The sequence below is a fragment of the Trichinella spiralis genome, assembly GCF_000181795.1.
Source record: "Trichinella spiralis strain ISS 195 chromosome Unknown Scfld4, whole genome shotgun sequence".
NCBI classification, from domain to species: Eukaryota; Metazoa; Nematoda; class Enoplea; order Trichinellida; family Trichinellidae; genus Trichinella; species Trichinella spiralis.
Window position 1 is genome coordinate 11316322 of NW_003526943.1, and position 25966 is coordinate 11342287.

Below are 25966 nucleotides of genomic sequence, written 5' to 3' on the forward strand. Positions count from 1 at the left end.
ACTAAGCAATGATCTACAACAGCAAGTAAGTAAACCTAAAAAGAAAACAAAAAATAAACAGCACGAATAATAACTAAACAAGTCAAATAACAGTCAGGGCATTAATGTGGGCCCATTGCCACCGCATACTACGATGATAACTACAGAGAAGCAATTCACAAAACAACCGGTCTAAAATCTACTGAGCAGAAGGGTGTTGGCCAGTGTGAGCAAGAGATTTCATCGCACCATTTTCAACAAAATGTACATTCAAATCGCTGCCTTTCAACGTGGCAACTTCGGCGACGGTCTGCTTGCAGATCGGCTTGGCAATCAGCTTACTAGATGGAAGATTGACCAATTCAGAAGAATGTCGACGGAAAGAAAGCTGCCGTAACTGTTGCTGACTTTGTCGCAAATGCACATAATCGATCAACTGAGTTCTAATAAATTTGAACAAAAATTAAAAATCAAAATAACAAATAAGCAATTTCAATCTTTTTCGATCACACTACCTAGGAGTTTTGTAATCTCGCCAATGTTGACCTTCTCGACATCCGAAAAGCATCATGGACAAAATTAACAAAATGAATAATAAAACCGCACTCGGTATGACTACAAAAAATATCCAATCTTGAAAATATGATCTTCCTAAACGGTTCGTGCTCGTAGGTCTGTATCGAACGTTGTCTGAAGAGGTGATGTACTCATGCATTGTATCATTGGTCCAAGCCGCGCCGAAGAGTTCGTTGTGACCAATCAGCACCCTGGAATTGGTTCCATTTTTTGTCAAGCTTAAAGGTTGTTCATGCAAACGCAATCGGCACCAATCAATCTGCAATTGCATTATTCAACATTCATACTACTACTGAATTCGTATATTAAAAATTTAAGAAAAGTTAAATACTTGAAACCGAGGTGCAAAAACGGGATTCAAAGAAACAATCTCATTGCGCTTGCAAGCGGCAGGATTTGCTTGCAATTCTTTCATCAAATTCAAAACATTCTTCTGAAAACCGCCTGGCGCAACCATGGTCACTACAGTTCCGTCATGTTTGTCAGCAAGAGCTTTATTAACTGCAAATTTTGGTATAGACAATTTCAAGATTGTTGTGTGCTCTTTCAGTGAAGGAAAAGCTTTCATAACCAAGCTTTGCAAAAGCCTGAGAATGTTCTCATCGGCAAAAAATTGCCAAACATTATGATTCAATATCCACAGTTCAGCAGTCTCTACTCGATCATCTTTCGCATAAACTATAACATACATAATAATTAAAGAATTTCATTAAAATTCCATTACAAAGCCCTGCAGCTTTTCAAATAATCACAAAAAATGTTGTCCAATTGTTTAAAATTTACATCTTTCTCTTCCATAATTTTTGAAAGCATGCCAAACATTTCGTAGCATTAATTAAATTGCTCTTCGTCAGTGTGAAGAAAAACATGACAGCTGCTTTATTTAAACAAATGAGTGCAATAACTTATAGTCCAAAAGAATTAAAGCAGATTGAATAAAAATATGCTGAACATGCACATGAAAGTCAACTTTCTATTCATAAATAAATAAATAAATAAGATTTATTAGCCATTTAATATAACATTCAGCATTGAATTCCATTTTTTATCATCTATCTGAAGTTTGTTTAAAGATAAATTTTCATAAATTGCAAATTTACCCGGATAAACAAATCATAACGCCTGATAAACCAAATAAAATGATTAGTGGTAAGGATTCACTGTCAATTAATTCTGTAAATGAAAAAATAGTGACTGTTGAACAGAAAACTGATTTAATAATAAGAGTGACTTCACAAGCTAGAAAAAAAAATCAGAATCTTTGGACTTTAAGTAAAAACTGCATTTCTCATTTGTCACATTTATCAAAATTGATAACCACTCAAAGTGAATGCCAAATTATAATCATAATCATTTATATTAGTGAACAATTACTTACACATTTATATTTCAAATTAGAAAAATTATAGATGTAAGCATCGTTGGAAAACAAAAATGAACAATTAACTCTCATTTAGAACAGATGTTGAGAAACTGGCACAAAATTCAAAAATTATTCCTAAATAATCTTAATAAAAACCCTTTAATAAAATCACAGCACAACCTTTTCATGCAAATATTATTTTAAAATTCATAAACCATACATTTTTAATTTCACAGAAAGAACATTTATTCATAACTTACTTCCTTTCGTAACTTTTATCCTCATCCGCTTGCGTGCAGTCTGGAATGTTTTCAGATTCAATGCAACAACCTGTGTAAAACTTTTACTTTTGATACTTTGTATTGAATACTTATTTAAATACTTTTGAAACAGAAGAAAAACACTGCTTTAAAAAAGCAGTATAAAAACTCAAAGTTTCTTCTTAAATCTAAACCAAAGCAATGACAATTAAGTATTGAACTTATACTTTTCATGATAATAAATTAGAAAAATACAGTACAGCTCTATCAAAATTTCTATTGTACCAACTTACCATAATGTTCTCGGTTATGTTTGATTCTGGATTGCCAAAAATGAACAAATCATAAGTCACTGGTGAATGAGTAACATGAAGCCAACTGGGTAGGTCAGGAAAACCCTCTAAAGACACGCTGTAACGAATGGGCACTGCAATTTATTGGAAACAAATAATTATTATTCAACATTTCGTCATCCACAGAAAACCATACCACGTTGTTTAAAAAAAGATGTAGGCGAAATGGTGTGAAAGAAAATTTTCCCCTCGGAAACTATAAGATTTTCGATTACTTCTTCCTCTTCCAATTCTTTTTCTGGCAAAGACCGAACAAAAAGCAAAATGCTATTGCACACCACACAGAACAACAAACCTTTATACATTTCAGTAAATTATATTAATCTAAAGCAATGGACAGTTTTTTAATTGAAATAACACTGCGACAAAAACGTAAAATAAGCTATTCGCTGAGACTAGCACAAGTTCATTAGAAGAAAAACAATCTTAAGCATTTTCTCAATTATTTAATGAAAATGAAAAACTAAGTATATAAAATAATTTTAAAAAATTTATGATTCAACGATTTGGCGTGTGTCCGCTTCGGTGACTTTTCGAATGTAAATGCAATCTTCAGGAACTGCTAATCCTTTGTCCAAATATTCATACTGATAAGAGGATGCTATTGCCAAAGAATCACCATCAGAACTGAAGTCCAAGGAAATTATGCTAGACGGATACCTAAAATAAACATTTAAATTTGAAAAATACTTAGCATAGAAAAGCAAAGTAAAAACAAATTAAAGCATACTTGTGGTATTGAGAAAGACGTTTCTTTATAAATGGATCCCAGATGTTAACGTATCCATCTGAGCCGCCAGATGCAAACGTACCAGATGAGTGAAATGCAATAGATAAAACAGGGTAAACCATCTCTTGACCAGTTTCTGCATCTTTCAATCGATGACATTTAAAAGCATATTTTCGTTTCTGCACCTCTGGATCTGGATCAATGAATTCCACAGCAATGCGCCCTAAACAATTTTACAAATTGCATTACGAAAACCGAATAATAACATAGCTATTTTATAACCTTCAATAGAAGACACGACGAAACCTTCCGTGTCTGGAAAAGATTTTATGCAACGCGTTTGATATTTCAAAGAAGATTCACGCTGTTGCTCAGGGCCAACGGAAAAATTTCGAAAATTCCACAACCAGACTTTTCTCATTGCAGTGCCAACAATCAAGCGATCACCGCAAACGTCCATTGTGTAAACACGTTCAGGTTGATTATAACAGCCAATACATCGTCCAACACGATAATCCCAAATTTTAATAGTCTTATCCCAACTGCCAGACACTACAAGTCCATGATTCTGATTATAACTTAAACATCGAACAGGCATTTCGTGAGCACCAAGGATAGCTTCTAAAAGAATTTATTTAAAGAGAAAATAAGATAAATATTCAATTTACCGCAATGGTTTTCAAAATCATAAAACTTGACAAATTTATCCAAGCCGCAACTGCAGCATCTGTTCGCATCCTGTAAAATCAAATTGATTAACACTTATTTTATTCATTCAAATACTCACTATAAATAAGCAATCCAAAACTGCAGCATTATGATTGTAAGAGCTGAGAACAAAATTTGTCGATGCACTGGACAATTCGTACAAACGTACGCTGCAATCCCAAGAAGATACTAACAGATGTTTGGAAGAATTGGGCGCAAAATGAACGCTTGTAATTCCATCTGATGGTGGATTATTCAAGCGATACTCATTGGGAGCAGCAATAAAATGTGGTTCAGTGCTAGACATTTCTGCCTAAGATTAAACAAGAAAACTTCATGTTAAATTGCACATTTCAAATATGATATACTCAACAAAACCCATGACCTAGTATTTAAGAAAAAAAAATATTTCACATACATGAATTCAAAATTAACGTTAAATGATAAAAAAAAGACTACACATACCACAAAACATAAGTTCGGGTTGAATACAGTAAGCCTCCAAAAGTTCAAAAACAACTACCGTATTATAAGAAAATCAAGTAACAAAAAATTTAAATTTTTGTTGAAAAAGTAAAGCAAAAAATGATCAATACGTATTTAACACAAATAAAATTATGAGCAATTTAAAAACCTGTACAGTCTTGAAAATTAACTCCAAGCTAAATGGTTATTGAATTACTGAATTTTACAGCTAGCGCCCTTGCGCAGATCTGCAGCTTCAATAGCTAAATCTTGTCAGATTGGTGTAACGGCTCATTTACTAGTTTTTTTCATTTATCATTTTGCTGTTTGTCTGAGCTTTATATTCATTTTAGCTGTTCGTTGCTGTTGTTCAATTTTATTTGATCTTCATTATTTTTAAAATAGAAAATACAGTTTGTATTTTAAAATGATAAATAGCACAGCAAAAAAATCAAAACAAATGCATCAAACAGAATCAAAATTTGAAACTGACTGAAAATAATTTTAGCAATTACAGCTGTATTGTAGCTGATTTGGTCTACTTGGGGACAAATTTTCACCGCCTTTTTTTACTGGTCGTTGAACGCGCTATCTTATTGGACCTTCAATTCGTCGTCTTATTGGTTTCCCTTATCTAATTGCTCATTGATTCAAACTCTTCAGTTGTGATTAGCTGCAATATTTTTTCATTTCATTGGTTCAAATATTCCATTTAGGATTACGTAACTTTAATAGTAGTGACGTAACGGTCTAGTACCGATTTCCCTCCTGATATATAAATCTGCTCCCACTTTTTGTAAATAAATTTGTTGCCTGTTGAAATATATCAAGATTGGATGTTAACTTCCGGGTGTAATCTGTTTGAAAAATCTGGAATGTTGTAGCAACACTTCCAATTTCCGGGTTACAAATGGCACTAATGCTAACGTTACGCGTTAGCTCGCAATTTCACTTAATTTTACGCATGATTTCACGCATGTGCCTTTGTCAAACATTGTTCGCGTTTCCCATCACATCACATATGTTGGTTGGTAAAGGCGATTTTAATACAAAGGGAAAGTCAAGAAGTGATAAATTGTCCACAGCTGCAGTTCTGAGTTAAAATTTGGACTGGCAATTGTTAATTTTTGTTAGCATCAAAATACTTTTCTGATTTTTCTGCCTGTTCTCTGAAAATTTTTCTGGTTTGCAAACGATTTTTATCTTTAATCTTTCCAATGTTTCTTTTGCTCCTGTTCACCAGAGTTGATTTGGTCTACTTAGGGACAAATTTTCACCGCCTTTTTTTACTGGTCGTTCAACGCGCTGTTAGCTCACAAAATTGCTGTTATTTTGAAATTTATAGAAATATTTTAATGACTATAATATTCATCATTAATAATTCACATTTTTGAAATTGGTATTTTCTTTCATTACTGTAATTTCGGGAATGTTTAATGTATGACAGAGCTAACCGTATTATTTGCTTGATTATTTTTTTTCAAGCAGTCTACGATAAATAAAGATAAAAGTGTTATTTTTATAATCACAGTTTTTTGAATGTCAATTTATATTTTAGTTGAAACAATTTCGAAAGCAACAGAAAACAAATTAAATTAAAATGAAGCAACATTAAAAAGGATAAACATTGGAACGTCAATGAAATTCTTAATTATTTTCAGTTTTGCAAGCAAACGTTATCTAATTAGTTATAACAACATTATGTTGCAGATATTTTGAATGCCCTCAATAAACACAAATATTTAATTTTAATGAGAGCTGAATGATGAATACCATTCAAAACCTATTATGAAGCAGAAATTCAACTATTCACTTTAGTCGAACGAGGGTTTTAAAAAAGTAAATAAACAAACAAGAACTATAAAAGCAAAAATATTACGCAAACAGCATAAAATAGCGAACGTATAAAAAGAAAACTGTATTAAACGCGTGGTTTTCAGCACAAGTTTGGATCAGTAATCGTAGTTACTCTGAACGTGGAATTTCGAAATGGTCGACAAGAGATGATTCAGGTGCACTAAAAATTGCCATTAAATTCTGTTCATTTAAATTCAATTCAATTTTGACTTTTTTGTGCACAGCCTGAAGCCAATGTTTCGCAAGTTGTTTGTGCCAAGTCACATGTCTTTGGTTGGAAAAATTAGTCAACCTGGAACCCAATTTAACTAAGATCAGAGATTCAGATGAGAATGAAAAACAACTTTCAATTCAGAAAACATATATTATAAATGCAGCCGTATAACATTAATTATAATTGTTTAGATAATAAAAGATACAGGCACCTAGTATTAGCACTTGTTTAGAGAAATGTTTACAAGGCTGTTGGACTCAGGACTCGATGACAATGTACAGAGCACAGTGACCGTGTGAAACATTCTTAAAAAATTTTTAGTCTTGCTTGATTTGATACATATGAAAAAATTTTAACTTCAAACATGCTGAATGAGCAGAAATTTGAAAATGATTCATAAATCACGTGCAGTGATTTGATGAAAATTATAACAGTATATCAAAACTGACGGTAAAAGAGAGTATAAAAAATTAGCAGTATTAATTTAATAGCACATACGCCTTGTAAAAAAAATCAGGAATACATTATTCAGTGGTAAAATTTGCTCAATAATGCTGAATAATTTGGTCATTTATAGGCAATACATGTGAAGTTATCAGAATGTATAATAAAAATTTTGCAAAGTTGTTGATTTAAAATAAATTTTCATAAACTTCAGTAGTATTTTATGATCATCAGTATACTTGATTAACTTGATTATACTTTATTTGTGACACTGTACTCGACAGGTAAGGTAATTCATATTCAAATTCATACTGCCAGTGCTGACGGTTTCCGTTCTGGAAAAATTAGGTAAAAATGAAATCAATAAAAATTGGTGAAGTAAACAATATACAAATGTTGAAGTATTTTTTATATATAGGGCTTTCAACAAGTGCTGTGGAAGTTTAAGCTGTGGTTATCAATAATGAACTCCAGTAGAGATTCGAAAGAAAACAAACTACGACCACTGGCGAATAGGAACCATAATTTAGAAGAAAATGTTATCACGGTGAATTTATACGAACGTTATAGTTTATGCTCTGAGATCACCGATGAACGATTATGTAATGTTGCTTCAACGTGGATGTTGGATGAATCGCTGATTCGAGGAATTGATATCGAAAAAATTTTGGGCCCTACAAAATTCCAAGAAATGCCAAGTCGTTCCAGAGATCCAGGTAATGTTAGAATGATGCAAAATCCGGAGTTGGAAGATAAGAAGAACGAGTGTTATTGGTTTTGCGTGGAAATGGGTTTTTCCTGCAAGCGCGAAGAGATAAAGTTAGCTCTGGAAAGCGTACAGCGACAGATGGGCACGCAATTGTCGGAAAAAATTTCCGAATTTCTATCCGAATTGATTGTCGGCACGTCGAAGAGTTCTACAATTCCAAAATTAGTGAGAGTGAATTTTTTTCTGCACGAGCTCTCGTATTCGTACAGGGATAAGTTTCTATTCAGCCTCAGAAAAATTATTCCTATATCCAACAAATCTGAAATTGTTCGCTTTCCTTCTGTTGTGACCAACGGTCTACGTCCCAAAAAGTACATTCTATTTTCCAGTTTTTCCTTTCCCCTGCATTTAAAGAAGAATTCTGAAGTTACAGCGTCTTGTTCACATATTGAAAGTGATGCTGTGATAATTGAACCAGATGAAAGTGTAGTATCTGAAACTGGAATTCCATCTTTCTGCGGAAAATGCAAAACATTTTTTTTCTCTGTTTCGTCAGAATCTTTGCAAGACCAGGACGATGACGAAAAAGAAAATTGATTTTTATTTTATTCATAAAATGGAATTGCTGCGAGTTGTTTTTAAAAACATTTTTCTCACTATTCATATTTCGACTGTAATACTTGCAATAGGCAACAAAGCGGTGAGTTTGTTTTATGCACTGTTTTACTTTTTTTTTTACTATTGTTCATTTCACTGTCAACAGAAAATTACGTTTTTCAGTTTATTTCAAATCACTTTGCCGAATATGTTTATTGGAAAGTTTATGCAATTCTTAATCATTTACATATGCTTCATTTGAAAGTAAACTATTTTCTCTACTTGTGAAACAAAATTGTTTAACTCTGTTATTTGGGTAGAAAAATATATCAATTTGAAAAAAGCAAATTCAACTTCTCAATGCAAGTCAACAAGCATTGTTAATTCACATAAAAATTTTAAAAAAATATAAAAAATCTAATATATTAAATTGAATATTTTACGTTATACAATGATAAAATGAGTAGCAGGAATAAATGATAAACATTTCATACTGTGATATTCAGTCAATGTTATGTTGGTGTAGCATGTAAAAAATACGTTTCTATTCAGTTTTACTTGCATAATTTTTATATTTGAATAAATTAAGGTAAAAAAATAATATTTTTGGAATTTATTTGCACCCAATTTGGAATAAAACGAACCAAAGCATTTGAAAAATAAAGTTTTAACCGTTTTTTAATATTATGTTTAGAATTAATTTAAAAAACAAAATTTTATTACCTTTCAACTCTAAAATGAAAGTTCTTCAAAAAAGTTTATTTTATTTTATAAAGTTCAAGATACTTGTATTTATTTTATTTAAATTATACTTGCATTACATACAAGTACTGTATCATTAACTGCCTGTTACTTGTCGAATTACTGCGAAGCATCATGTTGCGAGTAAGTTGAATAAATCGTGACTCAGTGTAATATGTATATTGTTTTATGATTATTTAAAGTAACATTTAAATTATAAACAAATATTTGTCGAATTTATTGTGATTCTGATGAATTTTGCGTTGTTCAGTTGTTGATAATACAATTTCTAATTTTTCAGGAAGAACCTATGATTATTGACGATCCTCTTTCTACCGATGGTGGTTTCAGAGTTTACCTTCGAAAAAAATTTGAAGACCTTGAGGTGAATTTATTACTAGAATTTTACACTGTTAATTTTGTAATATAATCGAACTTTCGCTTTTATTGTGCTTCCAATGTTCTTTTCAGTTCGAACTTAGTGAAAAAAGTAGAAACCTTCGACGTTTGACTGCCCAGCGTAATGAACTAAATGCAAAAGTTCGAATGTTGAAGGAAGAATTGAGTCTGTTACATGAACAAGGTTCTTATGTTGGTGAAGTAGTAAGAGTAATGGATAAGAAGAAAGTTCTCGTCAAAGCAAGTTCCAATGTTTGTTTTATTTATAGTTTTTTTTATTTTATTTAACTTGAATATTTTTGATATGGTTATAACGCTATTTATTATTATTTTTTTCATTATCTTTATTATTATTATTATTATTATTATTATTGTTGTTGTTGTTGTTGTTGTTAAATTAATCGTGTAATGCATTATTAGTTTTTTTGTTTATATTACAAACTTAGCAGCATAAGTTGCAGTTAATTATCTGTTTAATGTAAATATTTAAATAGTATGATTTTTCGAAACAGCTTCGTGATCATAAGTTTAAAGTTGTAATTGGACTGGAAAATTGTTTTAGGTTCATCCTGAAGGAAAGTACGTTGTGGATGTAGACAAAAATATTGACATTGGCAAAATTACTCCGAATAGTCGCGTGGCTTTGAGAGCGGACAGCTATGTATTGCATAAAATTTTGCCGAATAAGGTACGTTTTAACCTGTTTGACGGTGAATGATCATTCATTTCTAATGAAAGACATTTTTCAGGTTGATCCACTGGTAAGTTTGATGATGGTTGAAAAAGTTCCAGATTCAACATATGAAATGATTGGTGGCTTAGACAAGCAGATCAAGGAAATTAAAGAGGTGATAGAATTGCCAGTGAAACATCCAGAGCTTTTCGAAGCCTTAGGCATTGAGCAGCCAAAAGTAGAATATACGAACAAACGCATTCAGTTTATGTTGTTTTGTTAACTATTCATAATTAGGGAGTTCTTCTTTATGGACCACCGGGAACGGGGAAAACTCTGTTGGCCAGAGCTGTGGCACATCACACGGAATGTACCTTTATCCGTGTCAGCGGTTCGGAACTTGTTCAGAAATTTATTGGGGAAGGGGCTAGAATGGTTCGTGAATTATTTGTTATGGCCAGGTAATTTTTTTTCTATTTATTTTTAATGTTGAAATGAAAGAATATTTTAGAGAACATGCACCATCGATAATTTTCATGGATGAAATTGATTCCATTGGTTCTTCGAGAATTGATTCCAATAGTGGCAGTATGTGCATTACTATTTTCTGTGTTGTATCATTTATTTGAAACATTATTTAGGTGACAGTGAAGTACAACGGACGATGTTGGAATTGTTGAATCAGTTGGACGGTTTTGAAGCAACGAAAAATATTAAAGTTATCATGGCGACGAACCGTATTGATATCTTGGACCCGGCTTTGCTACGTCCGGGTCGAATTGATCGAAAGATAGAATTCCCAGCTCCTGATGAAAAAGTAAATTTAGTTTTTTTATTGTTTTCTTATTTTGACATTTTGGTAAATCAAGTGCTTCGTATAACAAATTAAAATACTAAAGTGTTTAAAAAATATTGCACTGTATATGTAGATGTAGATAGATGCATAAATATAATTTATAGGCACGTCTTGATATTCTACGCATTCATTCGAGAAAAATGAATATGACTCGAGGAATAAATCTGTCAAAAATTGCAGAGAGTTTAGTTGGAGCAACCGGAGCAGAAGTGAAAGTAAAATGTTCACATCTTTTAAACACATTAATTAAAGATAATTAGAAATTTGTTCTGTTTATATAGTCTGCATGCACTGAAGCTGGCATGTATGCGTTGAGGGAACGTCGTATTCATGTTACACAGGACGATTTTGAAATGGCGGTGACAAAGGTGATTGTATTTTATAGATTTCATTTCTTATTTTATTTATAGATATCATATGCTTGTATTTTTATTTTTGGTTTATAGGTTATGAAGAAAGACTCAGAGAAAAACATGTCTTTGAAAAAATTGTGGAAATGATATTCTTTTCAGTTTTTTAATAGCGTTTTTCTTATATTGTTAACAACACTTTGTAATGAAAATTAGGAAGCAATGAATTCTGCATAAAGTGGGAAAAATACGAAAATTCTAATTTTGTAAGCAGCTCGTACTGTTTATTGCATGAACAATAAATATACAATATTTTGATTCAAACATATATCAGAGTAATCTGAATTTTCAAACAAATGAAATATATCAAAATTGTTTAATATTTCAAAAAGCGACTTGCATTTTCAGTATTATGAATTTAAAAGAAGCAAAGCAAATGGACAAATAGACCCGTGTCGTAACTTTCTTTGCAGAGTGCGCTTAATGAACTGAAAAAGTTTTACAAAACAGACTTTAATGTTGTTTGTTGATAAAATAAACAATGTGGCGCTGATTTTTATTTTCAAATTGATGTATATACGAGTTATTTTTCGCTCAAAGCAAGCAATAGATACAAGTATGGGCTTTACATATATATATATATATATATATATATATGTAAAGTAAGTATTTTGTAAAGTATATATATATATATTGCATTGTATCTGTATTGTTTATTTTTTCATCGTAATTTCATCCTCTTACTTTTCTCAATCTGAGAACAACAGAATTATTATAAAACAGTCAAAAGGTTAGAAAAAAAATTTGACAAATAGAATGAAATAAAATTTGACAAATAGAATAAAATAAGATTTGACAAATAAAATGCAGAAGAGTGACAACAAATGAAATTTAGAGGTGCGCTTCAGAGCAACAACCAATGAAATTTTACTGCGAAAAAGTGGGCGGAGTCAGTGGAGAAATCGGGTCTATCCCCTTTCGCAGTCTGAAGGTCTTTCGATACTTCGACCAATCTTCAGTTGCTCTCCGCGTTTCATTCTCTTCCAGGTTCTGCAACAGCTCAGTCAGGAGTGCCTCAGTATCGAGATACAGACGCTCAGAAATTGAGATCTGATCCTCAATCTCGTATGCGTTAACGGAGGCGATGCATAGCTCATCCAGCTCTTTTAGGAGCGCATTCGGCAGATTCAGGTTCGCCGCCAGTTTTTTCGACCTTGCTCTGGCAGCTGAAGCCGTCATTACTTCACTGTCCGTAGGATGCTTGCTTCACGAAAGATCCGGCTCAGAGGACCAGAAAATGTACGGACAAACGGCTTATGAAGGTAGCGATGCTCAGGTTCGGTGGTCTGACAACACTTTTGTCAGATGGGAAGTAGTGGACTGTATTCGACTCAAGACACGGACAGAGGGAAATTCACGCTGCACGCAAGATCTCAAAAGCAGAGAAAAAACTCGTCAGGTGTTTCAAGAAAAACGTGATTGTGTGAAATTTAAAAAAAAGAAAATGCGAAACTAAAGATGCACACACTACATTTGAAAACATAACTGAAAACTCTGGAAGAGAAAGCATTTCCCCGAAAAAATGTATCACCCGCAAAATCATTGCAATGAGTAACGGTATTGTGAAGCAGTGTGTAACAGTACCGGATAGCAGATGAGGCCTATTGTATTCCAGAGTCAACGAAGGAAAATCAGGAAAGGCCGAGTTGATCATGGACCACGATATCGTAGCACTCAGCTACCGTTGCAGCATTTAGACCTGACGATCGGTGGCGAAGTACGGTAGTGCGGAGGCACGTGGCATATTGGTGGTGCGCGATTTTGGTGTGAGTCGGTTGTGTTGTGATTTTTTTTGTGGTGATTGTTAGTAGCATGGTGTAATAAATATCTGAAATGATTGTTTGGGGGTCGTTTTGTAAATAATTTACCACACATGTCTTCCTCAAGAAGAGTAGTTGGCCGTAAGATCAATTCGGACGGTGAAAGAGAGAGGGAGAGAGGGAGAGAGAGAGATAGAGAGAGGGAGAGAGAGACAGAGAGAGAAATTCACCACCGCAAGAAGGCCTGGCGACCGATTGGTTGAAAAAAGTTGTTATACTTTATCATCAGTAAGATTACGGTGGTTGGTTGGCGTGAGGGGAGATAGTTAGTTGGTGTTGGTGCGTGGTATTCGGTTGTTGGTCGGCTGCGGTGCGATTTATCACATTGGTTATCAGTAGCACGTTGTATTAAACACTTTAATATGGCCAAATCAAATAGCGAACTTTGAGAATTGGTGCACCAGTTGTGATGACTGCACGCGGAAAAAACTTGGTACATCATTGAAACCAAAGGCTCTTCTTTAGCCTCAGCTGCTGACAACCTGATGCAGAGGATCCGAATTCACTTCCTTGGTCCATTTCCGGAAACTTGACGACGAAATCGTTATATACTATTTGTCACTGATTACTTCATGAAATTGGCAGAAGCTATACCAACGAAAAACATTGAGGCATGTACGACAGCAGACGTTTTGGTTCGTCATGTTTTCAGCCATATTGGAGTACCAGAAGAAATTATAAATGATCAAGGAAGCATTCGTACGTTCGATTTCATTAGGCAAATGTGCCGCTTGCTTAAGATTCAGTGACTGAAGTGAACGTACAGGAAGTAACGTCATTCGCATGGTCAAATGGAAAGTGGATATTAAACCATGCTGTCAGTAGCAATCGCCAGCAACTCTTTTAAGTGGGTCCCTAATCTGCAGCTAGCTCTGTTAGCGTACAGGACATGAGTTCACTTGACTACGGGCGTCAACTTGTACAAAATGCTCTTTGTAGTGAGGCTACCGGTTGACATAATCTACAGATATTCCACAGACTCCATACAAGAAACTCAGAGACGCTGTGTGAAGCATCTGCTCCAGATAATGCGAAGCAGATTGATTCAGGCGACAATTCTACCAGCCATTCCAGGTTGTGAAAGGGAAAAGCTTCAGAATCCAGAGCAAACCACTGACGGGAAGCTACGTCGTTTATTAATAGGACCGTCTCATGTGGTTAAAGTCATCGGGCCAGTAACCTTCAAAGCCAAGTGATAGGGCATTCAGTGCAAGGACGCTTTGCTCTCAAAGAGATACCTGGATGCAAGGAGCGGAGCATCAGTTGTTTCACATGTGATACATGAAAAACTTCAAAAATCAATGTGGAATTTATTCAGCAGATCAGCAGTGAGATGAAGACTGAAAGCTTATAACCGGATGCAGAACTGCTGCTCGTTTGAGATGGTGGATAAGGTCAGTGACATGGCGTATCAAGTGCAGGATATGCGCAATCAGTTTGCCGGATGATGCCTCAGAGAAAGTATGGTAATGATAGGTGAAAATGATGCCCGATGCAGACGGAAAACAAGGACAGTGACGGCAAAGGGTTATTTAAAATGGAATTCAAAACTCTCAAATTCATTTTCGGTTGGTCCTGCGTTCGAGTTCTGTGCTTTGGGTTTGATTGAGAGTTATTTGAATCATTTCCTGTTCTGTTTTTTTGTTATGGGTGATGTACCTGAGCTACATCTTGCACAAAATTGTAGCGGAAGTACGTCTCTCGTTTTTGAAGGAATGGCATACAAATTGAGATACACCTTTCCACTTCCTTTTCCGTCCTTTCCTCTTTGTTAATTTTGTTCAGTTATGTGCTGTTTATTGTTGTTGTTGCTGCTGTTGGCTAGTGAAAAATAAAAATCACTATTTAACTTATTTTTTGTGTTGTTTTTTCTGAATTGTTGCTATTGCATTTGGTATACGTCACTGTGGTACAATAAAATAGAGAACAATGATTAAAATTATTTTCGGAAATGCTGATCATGAGAAAGTATAAACTTTACCACAAATAATATATTTAAATAAACAAAATTTCAATGAATGACAAAACTTCAAACAGACACAATAAAATTTTTCAGTAATAAATATTTCCATTATTAATGTTACGTCACTACCATTAAAGTTACGTAATCCTAAATGGAATATTTGAACCAATGAAATGAAAATATATTACAGCTAATCACAAGGGAAAGATTTGAATCAATGAGCAATCAGACAAGAAAAACCAAGAAGACAACGACTTGATGGCCCAATAAAATAGCGCGGTCAACGACCAATAAGAAAACGCGGTGAAAAGTAGGACCGAACTGGACCAAACCATTTACATTTTGTAATACTGCTGCTGTATTGCATAATGGTTATATTACATTCTATTTGTAATATATTTTTGTTGCATTGCAAATTTTTTGAAAGGCAACTTAATTGAAGTTAAGAATGATAAATTAATGTCAATGCTTTAGTTTTGCTTGAGGTAGAGAAGTATGGAATGTATTCACAGACGTCTTAGTCGTTTGATTTTGATTGTAAGTTTGAAATGGTAGTTTATCCTTTAAAATATGGAAAAATATTGTAAAATAAAATGCCTTTCTGTAGCTGTGTAATTTGAATGAGTGAATGGTTTGAAAAAAATGAACAAGAAATGTGCAAAGATTATGTAATACAGTTGGAATTTTTGCTGCTATATTGTAAGGCACTTATAAAGCAGGTTGATCAATCTCAGGAATCTGAATATATGTATTAAAAAGTTAAATTATAATAGAGACTATAAAGGCTGCGCAGGTCCTAGCAGATTATTTTGAACAGCAAGGAGTACAAGCACGGCTGCAATAGGCTGTTACCAAGCTAAGAAGCAAATGATAATAATTGATTGGCTTCCAAAGGACTAGATTTGTATCGCACGTTTTGATTTTTTGCGCATTAGTAAGCAGATACTGCATATGTGGAATAAGGTATGCAATTGCGCCTAAACATACCTGATTATCCATATGGTAAATTAAGCCGCGGTTCCAATTTTTGTCCCCTGATGACCGCGGTTAACGGAACTTCACTATATTTTTGAAATAGATTTTTTCGTTTTTGTTAAAAAAATATATTTGCAAGCATATTTTTTGAAATAAGTTTAATTCGTATGATAATGTTTTAAGCAAAGAGCCCCTTGCTCGTTTAATGTCGTTCGTTTCATACTTTTTCAGTTGATATCACTGTGTAATCTTTTCTTAAAATGAGATGAATTGTACTGGTTGGTATGAATGCACTGTTCACTGAATACCAGTGAATAAAAGCAGCAGACGACACATAGTTATGGTCGCAAATTCTGGACTTCTAATGAGAACACACGCACAACGTCTCGAAATTGGTGCACCTAGTGCTAAGCAAGTTCTGTGCACTAAATAAATATTTAATAACACTCCCCCGTCAGTGATGAAGTTCATCACGTGTCTGTTGGTTCTGTTAGATAACGTAAGATGTCACGTAATTCTAGTAACTGTGTATGACTTATGTCACCGTCCAGTCGAATAATATTAAAAATAATACTGAAATTTAAAGAATTAAAGAGTATAACGTAGTATAAGCAACATGCTCTTCACATATGCAGTTGTGAGTTTTGCATAAATGTTGACAAAGTGCTACACAAGGTGCAAACGAATCAAAACAAAATTTGCAAATTTTATTAACATCTGCAGAGCAGTATCAAAAATATTCGTTTAAAATCACTATCCTGAAATACAATTGCCTTTGATATTTTGCAATGAAAGACTTAATCACTGCTACTCATTAAATCAATTTTCACAAAACAAAATCAACGCCATCATTCAATCATATAATCGCCCATTACATCAATTAATCATTCACTGAATCATCCATTTGATTTGAGTTTTCTACTTTTCATTTTTTCATTTCCATTCTGACTTACAGCTGTTCTCACTTTACGGCATTTTTCCATTCTGAAATAGAAAAGTACTATCAGACATATCAGTATTTCTAAAAATTATAAATGTCATTAAATAAAATTTTTTGAAATTGCTTTTCTAACGGCTAAAAAACAAAATTATTAAAAAATGCAATTTCAATAATGAAAAAATAGATTCCAATTTCGCTTCAAATATTCGCACAAATCTAAACTATTAAATAAAGATGTTTAATTAATGATTCCCCTTCAGAAGTGAAAAGCTGCGCAGAATCATACAAGCAAGCTTGAAAATTCACCTGATTTCCATCTTTCTTCTTTGGATCATTTAATCGAACTGCAACGAACTCTTCTTCACATCTAAATTCACAAGCTTATTGCTGACACAGTATGACAGAACAAAATATGTCTAAAAAATTCAAACTCCGTGCCACTCTGCTGTTCGTTTCCTTCTTGCTGATCCTTAAATAAAAGTCAACTATTCCATCCAGTTAAACATCGAAAAAATACGCGTTTTATTTACCATAATATCTTCGTCTGCATGAGAATACTGCAATTTATTGTCATCAATTACGGTCGAATAAGTAAAACATCGGCAAATATGCCCAATGTCTTGACCATCTTGCTCATCTAAACCAACAACATTATTTTTTTTATCATTCTTCACTTCAACAGAACTTTTGAAAATTTTCAAATCAACATCAAACATATGATCAAAATAAGAAGTAATACAAATATAAAATGCAGCAGTGCAATAAATCTATTGTGAAAAAAAGATAATAACTCAGCAAATAGCAGTTTTCTTATCATATTTGAAAATAATAAAAAGCACAGGACACACTTTTAATTGATATTCATGCCAGTGTAAATATTTCGCTTATCAGTTCTGACATTGCAAAATGGATGTTGTCAAAAATGGAATAAAGTTCTACATCTCTCAAAAATTTAACACTGCAAGATGATGCCAAAATAAATGCATAAGTTGCTGTCTTTCCAAAACAATTTGCATAAATAGTATATTTACGGTAATGAGTAGTTATTAATTTTGGAAAAATGTATAGTTGAACATCGTTTTTATACTTATCTTGCATTTGCAATACAATACAGTTATCAGCATTTTTACCTTCATCCTAAAATTTGAAAATAAAATGTTATTTACACCTAATCAAACAAATAATGTTACTTGTTCGATCACAGCTGCTAGCTCAGCTTCATCAGCAATACAGTCAACAGTGCCTCAATAGGTAAAATTCGCGAACAGTAAAATTGCACTTATAAATTGTGAAATGTTGCATTCAATTACCATCAGAACTCACTGCTTCCAACAGCTTTTGCATTTCATTGCTCATTTTTTCTATTAACGGACGTGTCCTTCCTAACACCTTAAAACCATACTACTAAGAAAAAAAAATACATCAACTACTCTATTACCGTGCTTATTTCAACTAAGCTTTCATCTGCTGAATCTTTACCGACTGAATTCTTTAGTATGATATACTTAAGCAGTGCGACATAATTCATAAGTACATGAAATTTCACTTCCATTAAATTTATTCCCTTAAAATAATGTTAACATTACTGAAATCACAATAACAACGCTGAAACAGTAACCAAATAATTTCAAAAACAATACACTTTACCCTTTCTTTACAGATCGTCTCCACAGCAAAACCATTACATTTACGAAGAATTTCATGTGCTATGCAAGCGTTTTCAACAATATCCTCATATATTTTGTCGAACTTCTTGCCGTTCATTATTACATCAGACATTTTGTATGCTGAAAACACTAAAATCAAAATACGCCACCACTCTAAACAATTAAAATATATTTTTCGGCATTGCATCCGCATATTTCATCAAACAGGGTAGAAAAAAAGCAATCTTTAATAAAATAACATTCAAAAAATCAACACAAATCAGGCAATAATCAAAAATAATTCCAAAAAAATTATACAAAGAGAACCATCTGTAAACACCATTTCACAACACCGTTACTCTTCACAATGATTTTGCGGTGATACATTTTTTCGGGGAAATGCTTTCTCTTCCAGAGTTTTCAGTTGCGCTTTCAAATGCAGCATGTGCATCTCCAGCTTGGCATTTTCTTCTTTCAAAAATTTCACACGATCAAGTTTTTCTTGAAACACTTGACGAGTTTTTTCTCTGCTTTTCCGAACCGAATTATTGTTTCGTGCTCGCCTTATTCGGTACGAATCATCTGAAGCACAACTTATTGTTTCGGTTTGAGACGTTAACGTACTAGCTGAGATGTCAGGTGACATGTCCATATTTAAATAAGCAATGCGAAATATAAAAAATTTATTACTACAGTAAACAAAGAAGAAAATCAAGTTATATCTGAAAAAGTTGTAAAAAATTATGAATAAAGCAAACCTTCAGGCTTAGAAATGAAAACAAAATTGAAGGATTTTTAAAAAAAACTTTAAAACTTTTCAACTTTCAAAATTTCTTTAAAAAAATATTATTTGTTTAGTGACGTTTGGAAACTAAAATAAACAAACCCTTTCATACAAACAACAGCAGAACTACAAACAAGATGACGTCATGTATTCCAACTTTTGCTTCTTCACAATTTATGTACATTAATTTCATTCACATGATGAATATATCGCTTTTGTACTTTGCACATAATTACATACATGCGTAAAAAATAATTTTCTATCTCGATACAGGAATTTATTGTTTTGCAAGAAGCAGAGATGATTAAATTAGGATGAATTTCTTTTCAATTGCAGAATTCTCTTACTAATTTAAAAATTTTATTGGTTTTATTTGTTGACTCGCACAGTTGTTTTAGTATATATAGATAATATAAACAGAAAATATAAAAGTATATATATATATGTATATAACGTAAATAGATTTTACTGGCTAATAATTTGTTGATGCTTCAAACAAGCAAATTTTTGTATGAAGTTGAATAAATTCTTTTTAAAATAGATGAATAGTATGAAGCGCTGCATGTTTACTTTCCTATTTATCGTTTTACATTTTTTTCCTGCATAATTTTGATTTTTTTCCAAATGCTGTTTATGATTTCAATTTTTTCAAGTTTTATTTTGAAATTTGTAAAATCTTTTTTATTTCATGCTGTTTAGGTATTTTAAGTTCTTGTTGAAAGCTTTCCATATTATACCAACGATCAGACAGTGCTGCATTGTGTGTAATCGACTTAGCTTTTCTAATATTTTTCTGTTCGTATGCTTAATTACACATTGCTATTGTTCTCAATCGAAAATCAGTTTTGCACTTGTGCAAACATTTTCCACCTATGGTGACAACTTGCTATAGAGCTTGCTTTGAACATGCTTTTTGAATTTTCTACTGATAAGTTTCATTTGTTTGTTTTATATTTGTTCAGCATTGATTTCAGTTGTGTTTTAAAGTTGCATCGAGTATATTAATATGCACGTACATTACGTATGCAATTCAAAAAGAATAATTATTTTTAGTATTATTTATTTTGCAATTGATTAATGAGAAAAAAATCAGTTGAATCGTTTGCACGCATGCTGGAAGATTCTGAAAATTTTTTAAGATGCATAATTTCGATGGGAGTAGAAACTGTTTTGAAAGGAAGAAAATGAAATTGACACATTGTATGAAAACTCTGATAGGATGAAGCTGATCACACCACGATCATGTTATTCTTCGCGAGCAAATTATCCAAATTTCTGCATATTATTCGTGAGCATTTTGTGCTTCATGCAATTGATCAGTCGGCTGGTTAACATGATGTTCTGGTTTACCTTGCCGTATGGAAAATTTTGAAAAAGAAATGTAATGCCCATAATCTCAGCTCATTAACTTATTCGATAATTGTTTTTGAAGGACCGGATGCTGGTCTCTGATGACGGCTATCAACACAGCCCCAAATGCAACAACAAGAAAAACGATGCAGCTGACGGTGACAGTCAAACGGCCAGTATGCTATTGTAAATCGATCAGCCACGGGGATAATTTTCCTACTGTCCACAATTAATGCTATATCAACCGCAAATACTTTTTCTTCATCATCGTCAATGCAATTAACAGATACAAACAGCATTATTAAAATAATACTTAAATTCTTCTGCAATTGTTGCTGCTTCATGTTTAATTTTCTTGTACAACAATTCTAAATATTAGCATTTAAATATAAAACAATTTTTTAAAATGCACTTTCAGGTGTTGCTTTTTATGTTCACTTTTTGGTTCGACGATTAAACAAAAAGTGAAGCAAATACAATATACGGTCGCTGCTGTTGAAAATTCATCAAATCACTTTTCGACTGTGACAAAATGCTTTTGAAATAATATCCACTTCAGATGTTGTTTTATTTTTACTTTAAAATTTAAATTAAAACTATCAAACTTTTTATTTACAGCAATTATTAATTGTTAATTTAATTTAATTTTTCCAACATAAAATGTTAATACTTCTTTTATTTAACAAACAAGAAGGGAAAAAAAGAAAAGCCAACAATAAGCAATGTTGAAAATAGTTGAGCAAATCACATGAAAATATATAGATGCAGTTTTGATTAGATGTAACAATGGTTGTCATGTTAATATTTGCTTTCCACTAGAGTACAATCATGAACGGAATTTTTGAATCGAACAATTGGAAGGTGAATTTGCAAATGGTCGATGCGCACCACCTCTGCCCCGCCCTCGACTTGAACCACGCCCACGAAAACGTGGACGTCCTCTTGCCCGATTGGGGTAACTGTGATTGTGATTTGCCGCCGTCGATTCTTGCAAGCCGGTGCTACAGTAATTGTTTGTGGTTCCTATGAATTTTTTACCAACTGGCCTGTCGGCTTGCCGTTCAAGTCCACACAATTTTCGAAATTCACCATCACAAGTGACGCAACGTTTTTTCTCTGATTTACCATCGGTAAAAGGGTTATCAGCCTAGAAAGAAAAAAATTTTTTTTTCTTTTTTAAAATTTACTCGTCCTGCATATGGATTAGTAAAAAGAAATTCCAACATGTCACCAAACCAACCTGCGTATAAATCACGTGAACCAATCTAGAGTTGCACTGGGGACAATGGTCATCCGTAACCCGTACCATTTTGGCGCCTTTGAATATACGAACCTTGAATTTACACTGATTGCAACAAAGTTGCCATTTTGGCGCCGATCCAGGGTCCAACAGCAACGAACCTCTGAAAGCACTTTTTGCAGCCGTTCTGGCACAGTATTCGCAAATGGCTACGGCTAAGGTTCGCGACGAATAGGGACAAGTTGGGTGTGTGCATCGGTTACACGCTTGTTCAGGTCGCATATCTTCGAATGGCGGATTGGAATAACAATATGGACAAAGTGCGTGATCACCTCCGTTGCCGCCGTTTACGCAGTATATCAAATCGAAGCCATCCAACGGGCATTTAGCGTCGTTCAGTGGACGAAAACTTATTGTCGACCCTCTGGGCAGTGGATAAGTCAATTGACAAGTTGCACAAAAAAGGCGTTTTTTCCCTTGAAGCACAATTTTCATGTATCGGCGACAACGCCCACATCGGCTGAACGGTTTCCCAGAATCAGCCAACGTCTGAAATGTGTCCTCAAATAGAGCATCCATTAGTGCCACGTTTTCCACGAAATAGTGGAATTTTTTAGTAAATATGTCCAATATGTGCTCTTTCATTGACGCAGGATTCGCTTGGCCGTCAGCAATCAACATCAACTGATGCTCTATTGCACTTCGCATTTCCGCTTCCACTAGCTGGCAATCAATTTTCCAATATCCGTGTACCAAAATCACTCCAAGTTGCGTTGGTACCAGACGCCTGGATGATTCTTGCACGGTGACGTAATTTCTTTGGCAAATGTTGTTGATGTGAACCGGTATCGATGCGTCAGTGCCAATGCCGTGCCGTTCCATCAGCGTGATTAATTCCGTTTCGGTCAAATGGTCCGGCGGCGAAGTCTGACCTTGGTCCATCAGCAGATCGACCACATTCCACCGGTCACCGACGTTCACGGTGGCCGGCAAGCTGTTCTCATTGGCAGTCACTTGTTGCCAAGTGAACACCTCAGTAAAGCCGGGATCTATTGGCCGACTGCTGGTCAACGTGAAGCGCTCGCCGGCCAAATCGAGCTGAATCGTCCTCAGCTCGTATACACAATTGCCCATCAGTGTGGCAAGAAAATGACACACCACATACTCGTACAGACGAGCCTCGCTGGTGGACGTAAATTTCGGTTCACCAACATGACCGAGCGGTGTAATTGGCGGATGATCACCCGCATCCTGACCACTCTTCGGCATTCTGACTCCTCGGTCGAGAATCGCTTGTGCCACTGAAGCAAATTGTCCACTTTTGGCCAACGGACCCAGCACTGAGTGGAAATCAAAATTTGATGCATACCGCGTGGTCTCGGTTCTCGGGTAACTGATCAAACCGTTGGTGTACAGATGCTCAGCCAGGTGCATTGTCTGCTGCGGTCCGAGGTGCAATCGAGACGAGCCAACGCGCAACAATTCTACAGTATTCAACGCGGCTGGTTTCTGTTTCTGCTTCTTAGTAGTAGTCACGCTGACCACGGTGGCAAAACGCTGCCTCTTTGCCCGACTGAAAAGCACGTTGAAAACTTCCTGATCGAACAGCTGTTGCCGTGCCCAAGAGGCGGTCATCGTCGATCCACCTCCATCACTAGTCACAACTGCTCGCATTGACCAGTACGGCTCCGGTTTGAAATTCTTCATCTCGTCCAAACGAGCCACACAAAATCCCAACGTCGGCGTTTGACACGGACCGTAAGAAATTAGCTTACTGTCGACGTTGCCATATTTTTCGTGAAAAAAACGAGTCTGAAAGCGGGTAAAAGCACAACCGATGCGCAAGTCCAACTCTTGCCTCGTGTCCACAGATACGGCTTGCAATTTATTCGGCCTGCCCAGTTTGCTCATAGCCTTAAAAGCATGTTAGTATTACACTGCTGAGAAAAAAAATCAAAACTGAACAAAACTGTTCACTTTCAATATATCCTGTGGTGCCAACGAGGAGAACTGCGCGCGATAGATTGCCCGCTGGTCGTACGGATGCCGCATCATCGGTTGCACAATGTCGATCACTTCGAAACAAATATTTTCGCCCTCTTTGTCGCAGTCCAACCACAAAACCAAATAATCCACCCCTCGACCTTCAGATGCCAAGAAGTTCACCATTTTCAATTTCGGATTCGCCTCCTCCTTGATCACATCGGCGTGGAAGAGCGTGGCCGGATCCACGCGATCCCAGTCGTTGTACTTTTTCGGAAAATTCATCGTCATCACGTGACCACAAGTTGAGGTCATTTTGAAACGCACAGGCTGGCCAAAGAAGTCGCCATCAAATTCGTGAATAGAGCAGACGCCGTTGAAGCCACGTCTGGTGGACATTCGACCATTGGATAAAATTTCTGCTATCGATTTCGCCAGCAGCGGCTTTTCCGCTACCATCAACACCACTTTCATCGTTAACTAAATGAAGTGCAACTGTTTTTCTCAACAACGCAACAGTTCGACCACAGTATATGTGTTGTAATCTTTACACACTGAATAAATAACGATTGTCCAAACAAGCTATAATCGGACTGAATAATCAGCAACAATGATTCACACTCTGAATGACAAGTGGTAACAAATTATTCGCTCATTATTTAAATTAAATCTTTTCAGTCAACCAAAAATAACCCAATAAGTTATCTTTAGAAACTCTATAAAAATACCAAAATTATCATCAAATTATTGCAATACTTCGTAAAAAACAAATAAGTAAATAAATAAGAATGCTTTCAAGGAAATAAATGTTCAATGAGTCAATTTGCGCTCAACTCTATTTTTTTCTAAAAGAATGGAGTTAAAAATCTTTTTGAAAACAATAAAGATGTTAGTCAAAAAATTTGAAGTATATGTTCAAATTTTTCAAAAATACTGTCAATTCATTAGCATCAAAAAAATGCTTCGAAATAAAGGTTATGTTCAATAAAATTGCTGCATGCAACATAAATTTATTACAATAAATGTAAAAAAATACAATAAAAAAATAAAATAATTCATAAATAAAATTCTATTTTTACCTCAAATTATAAATCAGTGCCATCGATAAGGAAAAAGACAAAAAAGCGTTAGAGAAAATGAAAAATGACCGAGAACAACGCTACAGTATTTATGAAAATAATGTATTATTAACAAAAGTTTGACTTATTTTAAAGAATAAACAATTGATTGAAAATTTGTTATTTACAATTATCTACAATTTTGAATAATTTAACTGCAATTTAAATATGAATTTCAATTTATATAAACAAATAATCAAATAATTTGAAAAAAAGATCGTGAAATGGAATATTAATTTACGGTAATTTTTAAAATAAAAATAAAAATTGATGCAAATAATTTAACCGAAATGTAAACTGTAAAATGCAGTTTATTTGCTAATAATATTTTACTGCATTACTGTAGTCTAAATTACTGTAATTTGTCCTTTTAAATTAAGTTTTTGTTTTTTCTTCACAGACGCCAATTATAGTTTAAAATAAATCTGCGGATAGCTCAGTTTTTGAATCGAAATTTGCTCAAGTATGTTTTTATTTTATTTATTTAAAATATTTTACTCAATTGTTTACTGTTGTGCTGGCTTTGTATTACCGCGTTGAAAAAAATTTATCACATATTTATTCGACATTTTAATTGTTTATGTAATTTTATAATTCTGCGATTATAAATATTTTTGAATTTCTAGGTTTTTACTTATTTCATTTTTTTTCACTTAGGCACTTTTATGGTAGAATATTTTTTTGTATTTTTAGTATTTTCAAGGTATTATTTATTTGTTCTATTTAACACTTGAAATAAATTATTCGATTTATATATAATTTTAATGGAGAGAAATTTTGTTATCATGAATTATGTAAATTCAGACAAATACT

At 33.9% G+C, this 25966-nt stretch overlaps 8 protein-coding genes across 8 annotated transcripts; 5 read left to right on the top strand and 3 right to left on the bottom strand.

The window, feature by feature from the left end:
- Positions 1-178: 178 nt before the first annotated feature.
- On the bottom strand, positions 179-4276 carry Tsp_06521 (mitotic checkpoint protein BUB3). Its single transcript, XM_003378532.1, has 10 exons — positions 4049-4276; positions 3930-3999; positions 3544-3882; positions 3262-3484; positions 3035-3191; positions 2179-2218; positions 894-1233; positions 637-746; positions 495-594; positions 179-422 (listed from the first exon to the last, which is right to left on the bottom strand). Exons 1-10 carry the CDS (start codon positions 4274-4276, stop codon positions 179-181), a joined length of 1851 nt encoding a protein of 616 aa, XP_003378580.1.
- Positions 4277-6741: 2465 nt separating this feature from the next.
- On the top strand, positions 6742-8255 carry Tsp_06520 (hypothetical protein). Its single transcript, XM_003378533.1, has 2 exons — positions 6742-6798; positions 7368-8255. Exons 1-2 carry the CDS (start codon positions 6742-6744, stop codon positions 8253-8255), a joined length of 945 nt encoding a protein of 314 aa, XP_003378581.1.
- Positions 8256-9464: 1209 nt separating this feature from the next.
- Positions 9465-11424, top strand: Tsp_06519 (26S protease regulatory subunit 8). Its single transcript, XM_003378534.1, has 9 exons — positions 9465-9635; positions 9958-10083; positions 10145-10306; positions 10366-10529; positions 10580-10656; positions 10710-10885; positions 11029-11139; positions 11206-11292; positions 11371-11424. The coding sequence occupies exons 1-9, from the start codon at positions 9543-9545 to the stop codon at positions 11422-11424; spliced, it is 1050 nt and encodes a 349-aa protein (XP_003378582.1). The 5' UTR covers positions 9465-9542.
- A 994-nt stretch (positions 11425-12418) lies between these two features.
- Positions 12419-13060, top strand: Tsp_06518 (conserved hypothetical protein). The gene is made up of 2 exons (XM_003378535.1): positions 12419-12733; positions 12950-13060. The coding sequence occupies exons 1-2, from the start codon at positions 12419-12421 to the stop codon at positions 13058-13060; spliced, it is 426 nt and encodes a 141-aa protein (XP_003378583.1).
- Positions 13061-14080: 1020 nt separating this feature from the next.
- Tsp_06517 (hypothetical protein) lies at positions 14081-14602 on the top strand. The gene is made up of 3 exons (XM_003378536.1): positions 14081-14329; positions 14363-14482; positions 14519-14602. The coding sequence occupies exons 1-3, from the start codon at positions 14081-14083 to the stop codon at positions 14600-14602; spliced, it is 453 nt and encodes a 150-aa protein (XP_003378584.1).
- A 15-nt stretch (positions 14603-14617) lies between these two features.
- On the top strand, positions 14618-14929 carry Tsp_06516 (conserved hypothetical protein). Its single transcript, XM_003378537.1, has one exon. The coding sequence runs from the start codon at positions 14618-14620 to the stop codon at positions 14927-14929; it is 312 nt and encodes a 103-aa protein (XP_003378585.1).
- Positions 14930-16389: 1460 nt separating this feature from the next.
- On the bottom strand, positions 16390-18796 carry Tsp_06515 (conserved hypothetical protein). Its single transcript, XM_003378538.1, has 9 exons — positions 18680-18796; positions 18471-18596; positions 18343-18421; positions 18223-18275; positions 18064-18169; positions 17563-17669; positions 17464-17501; positions 16567-16665; positions 16390-16510 (listed from the first exon to the last, which is right to left on the bottom strand). Exons 1-9 carry the CDS (start codon positions 18794-18796, stop codon positions 16390-16392), a joined length of 846 nt encoding a protein of 281 aa, XP_003378586.1.
- Positions 18797-21610: 2814 nt separating this feature from the next.
- On the bottom strand, positions 21611-24350 carry Tsp_06514 (DNA topoisomerase 3-beta-1 protein). The gene is made up of 3 exons (XM_003378539.1): positions 24030-24350; positions 22053-23966; positions 21611-21835 (listed from the first exon to the last, which is right to left on the bottom strand). Exons 1-3 carry the CDS (start codon positions 24348-24350, stop codon positions 21611-21613), a joined length of 2460 nt encoding a protein of 819 aa, XP_003378587.1.
- Positions 24351-25966: the final 1616 nt, after the last annotated feature.

Excerpts from the sequence above, each read along its gene's own strand:
- Tsp_06517 (XM_003378536.1), top strand. The coding sequence starts at position 14,081 with ATGCTCTTTGTAGTGAGGCTACCGGTTGACATAATCTACAGATATTCC. Across the intron at positions 14,330-14,362 it reads TGGTTAAAGTCATCGGGCCA|TGCAAGGACGCTTTGCTCTC; the intron begins GTAACCTTCAAA and ends TAGGGCATTCAG. Across the intron at positions 14,483-14,518 it reads ATTTATTCAGCAGATCAGCA|AACTGCTGCTCGTTTGAGAT; the intron begins GTGAGATGAAGA and ends AACCGGATGCAG.
- Tsp_06515 (XM_003378538.1), bottom strand. The coding sequence starts at position 18,796 with ATGAACGGCAAGAAGTTCGACAAAATATATGAGGATATTGTTGAAAAC. Across the intron at positions 18,170-18,222 it reads TAGCAGCTGTGATCGAACAA|GATGAAGGTAAAAATGCTGA; the intron begins GTAACATTATTT and ends TTCAAATTTTAG. Across the intron at positions 17,670-18,063 it reads ATTAATAACTACTCATTACC|ATGAGCAAGATGGTCAAGAC; the intron begins GTAAATATACTA and ends TTGTTGGTTTAG.
- Tsp_06518 (XM_003378535.1), top strand. The coding sequence starts at position 12,419 with ATGCATAGCTCATCCAGCTCTTTTAGGAGCGCATTCGGCAGATTCAGG. Across the intron at positions 12,734-12,949 it reads GCAGAGAAAAAACTCGTCAG|AGTCAACGAAGGAAAATCAG; the intron begins GTGTTTCAAGAA and ends ATTGTATTCCAG.
- Tsp_06519 (XM_003378534.1), top strand. The coding sequence starts at position 9,543 with ATGTTGAAGGAAGAATTGAGTCTGTTACATGAACAAGGTTCTTATGTT. Across the intron at positions 10,657-10,709 it reads AATTGATTCCAATAGTGGCA|GTGACAGTGAAGTACAACGG; the intron begins GTATGTGCATTA and ends AACATTATTTAG. Across the intron at positions 10,886-11,028 it reads TCCCAGCTCCTGATGAAAAA|GCACGTCTTGATATTCTACG; the intron begins GTAAATTTAGTT and ends TATAATTTATAG.
- Tsp_06520 (XM_003378533.1), top strand. The coding sequence starts at position 6,742 with ATGTTTACAAGGCTGTTGGACTCAGGACTCGATGACAATGTACAGAGC. Across the intron at positions 6,799-7,367 it reads ATGTACAGAGCACAGTGACC|GGCTTTCAACAAGTGCTGTG; the intron begins GTGTGAAACATT and ends TTTTATATATAG.
- Tsp_06521 (XM_003378532.1), bottom strand. The coding sequence starts at position 4,276 with ATGTCTAGCACTGAACCACATTTTATTGCTGCTCCCAATGAGTATCGC. Across the intron at positions 4,000-4,048 it reads TTTTGGATTGCTTATTTATA|GATGCGAACAGATGCTGCAG; the intron begins GTGAGTATTTGA and ends TTGATTTTACAG. Across the intron at positions 423-494 it reads CGAGATTACAAAACTCCTAG|AACTCAGTTGATCGATTATG; the intron begins GTAGTGTGATCG and ends CAAATTTATTAG.
- Tsp_06514 (XM_003378539.1), bottom strand. The coding sequence starts at position 24,350 with ATGACCTCAACTTGTGGTCACGTGATGACGATGAATTTTCCGAAAAAG. Across the intron at positions 23,967-24,029 it reads CACCACAGGATATATTGAAA|GCTATGAGCAAACTGGGCAG; the intron begins GTGAACAGTTTT and ends CATGCTTTTAAG. Across the intron at positions 21,836-22,052 it reads TTCACGTGATTTATACGCAG|GAACCACAAACAATTACTGT; the intron begins GTTGGTTTGGTG and ends AAAAATTCATAG.
- Tsp_06516 (XM_003378537.1), top strand. The coding sequence starts at position 14,618 with ATGGTAATGATAGGTGAAAATGATGCCCGATGCAGACGGAAAACAAGG.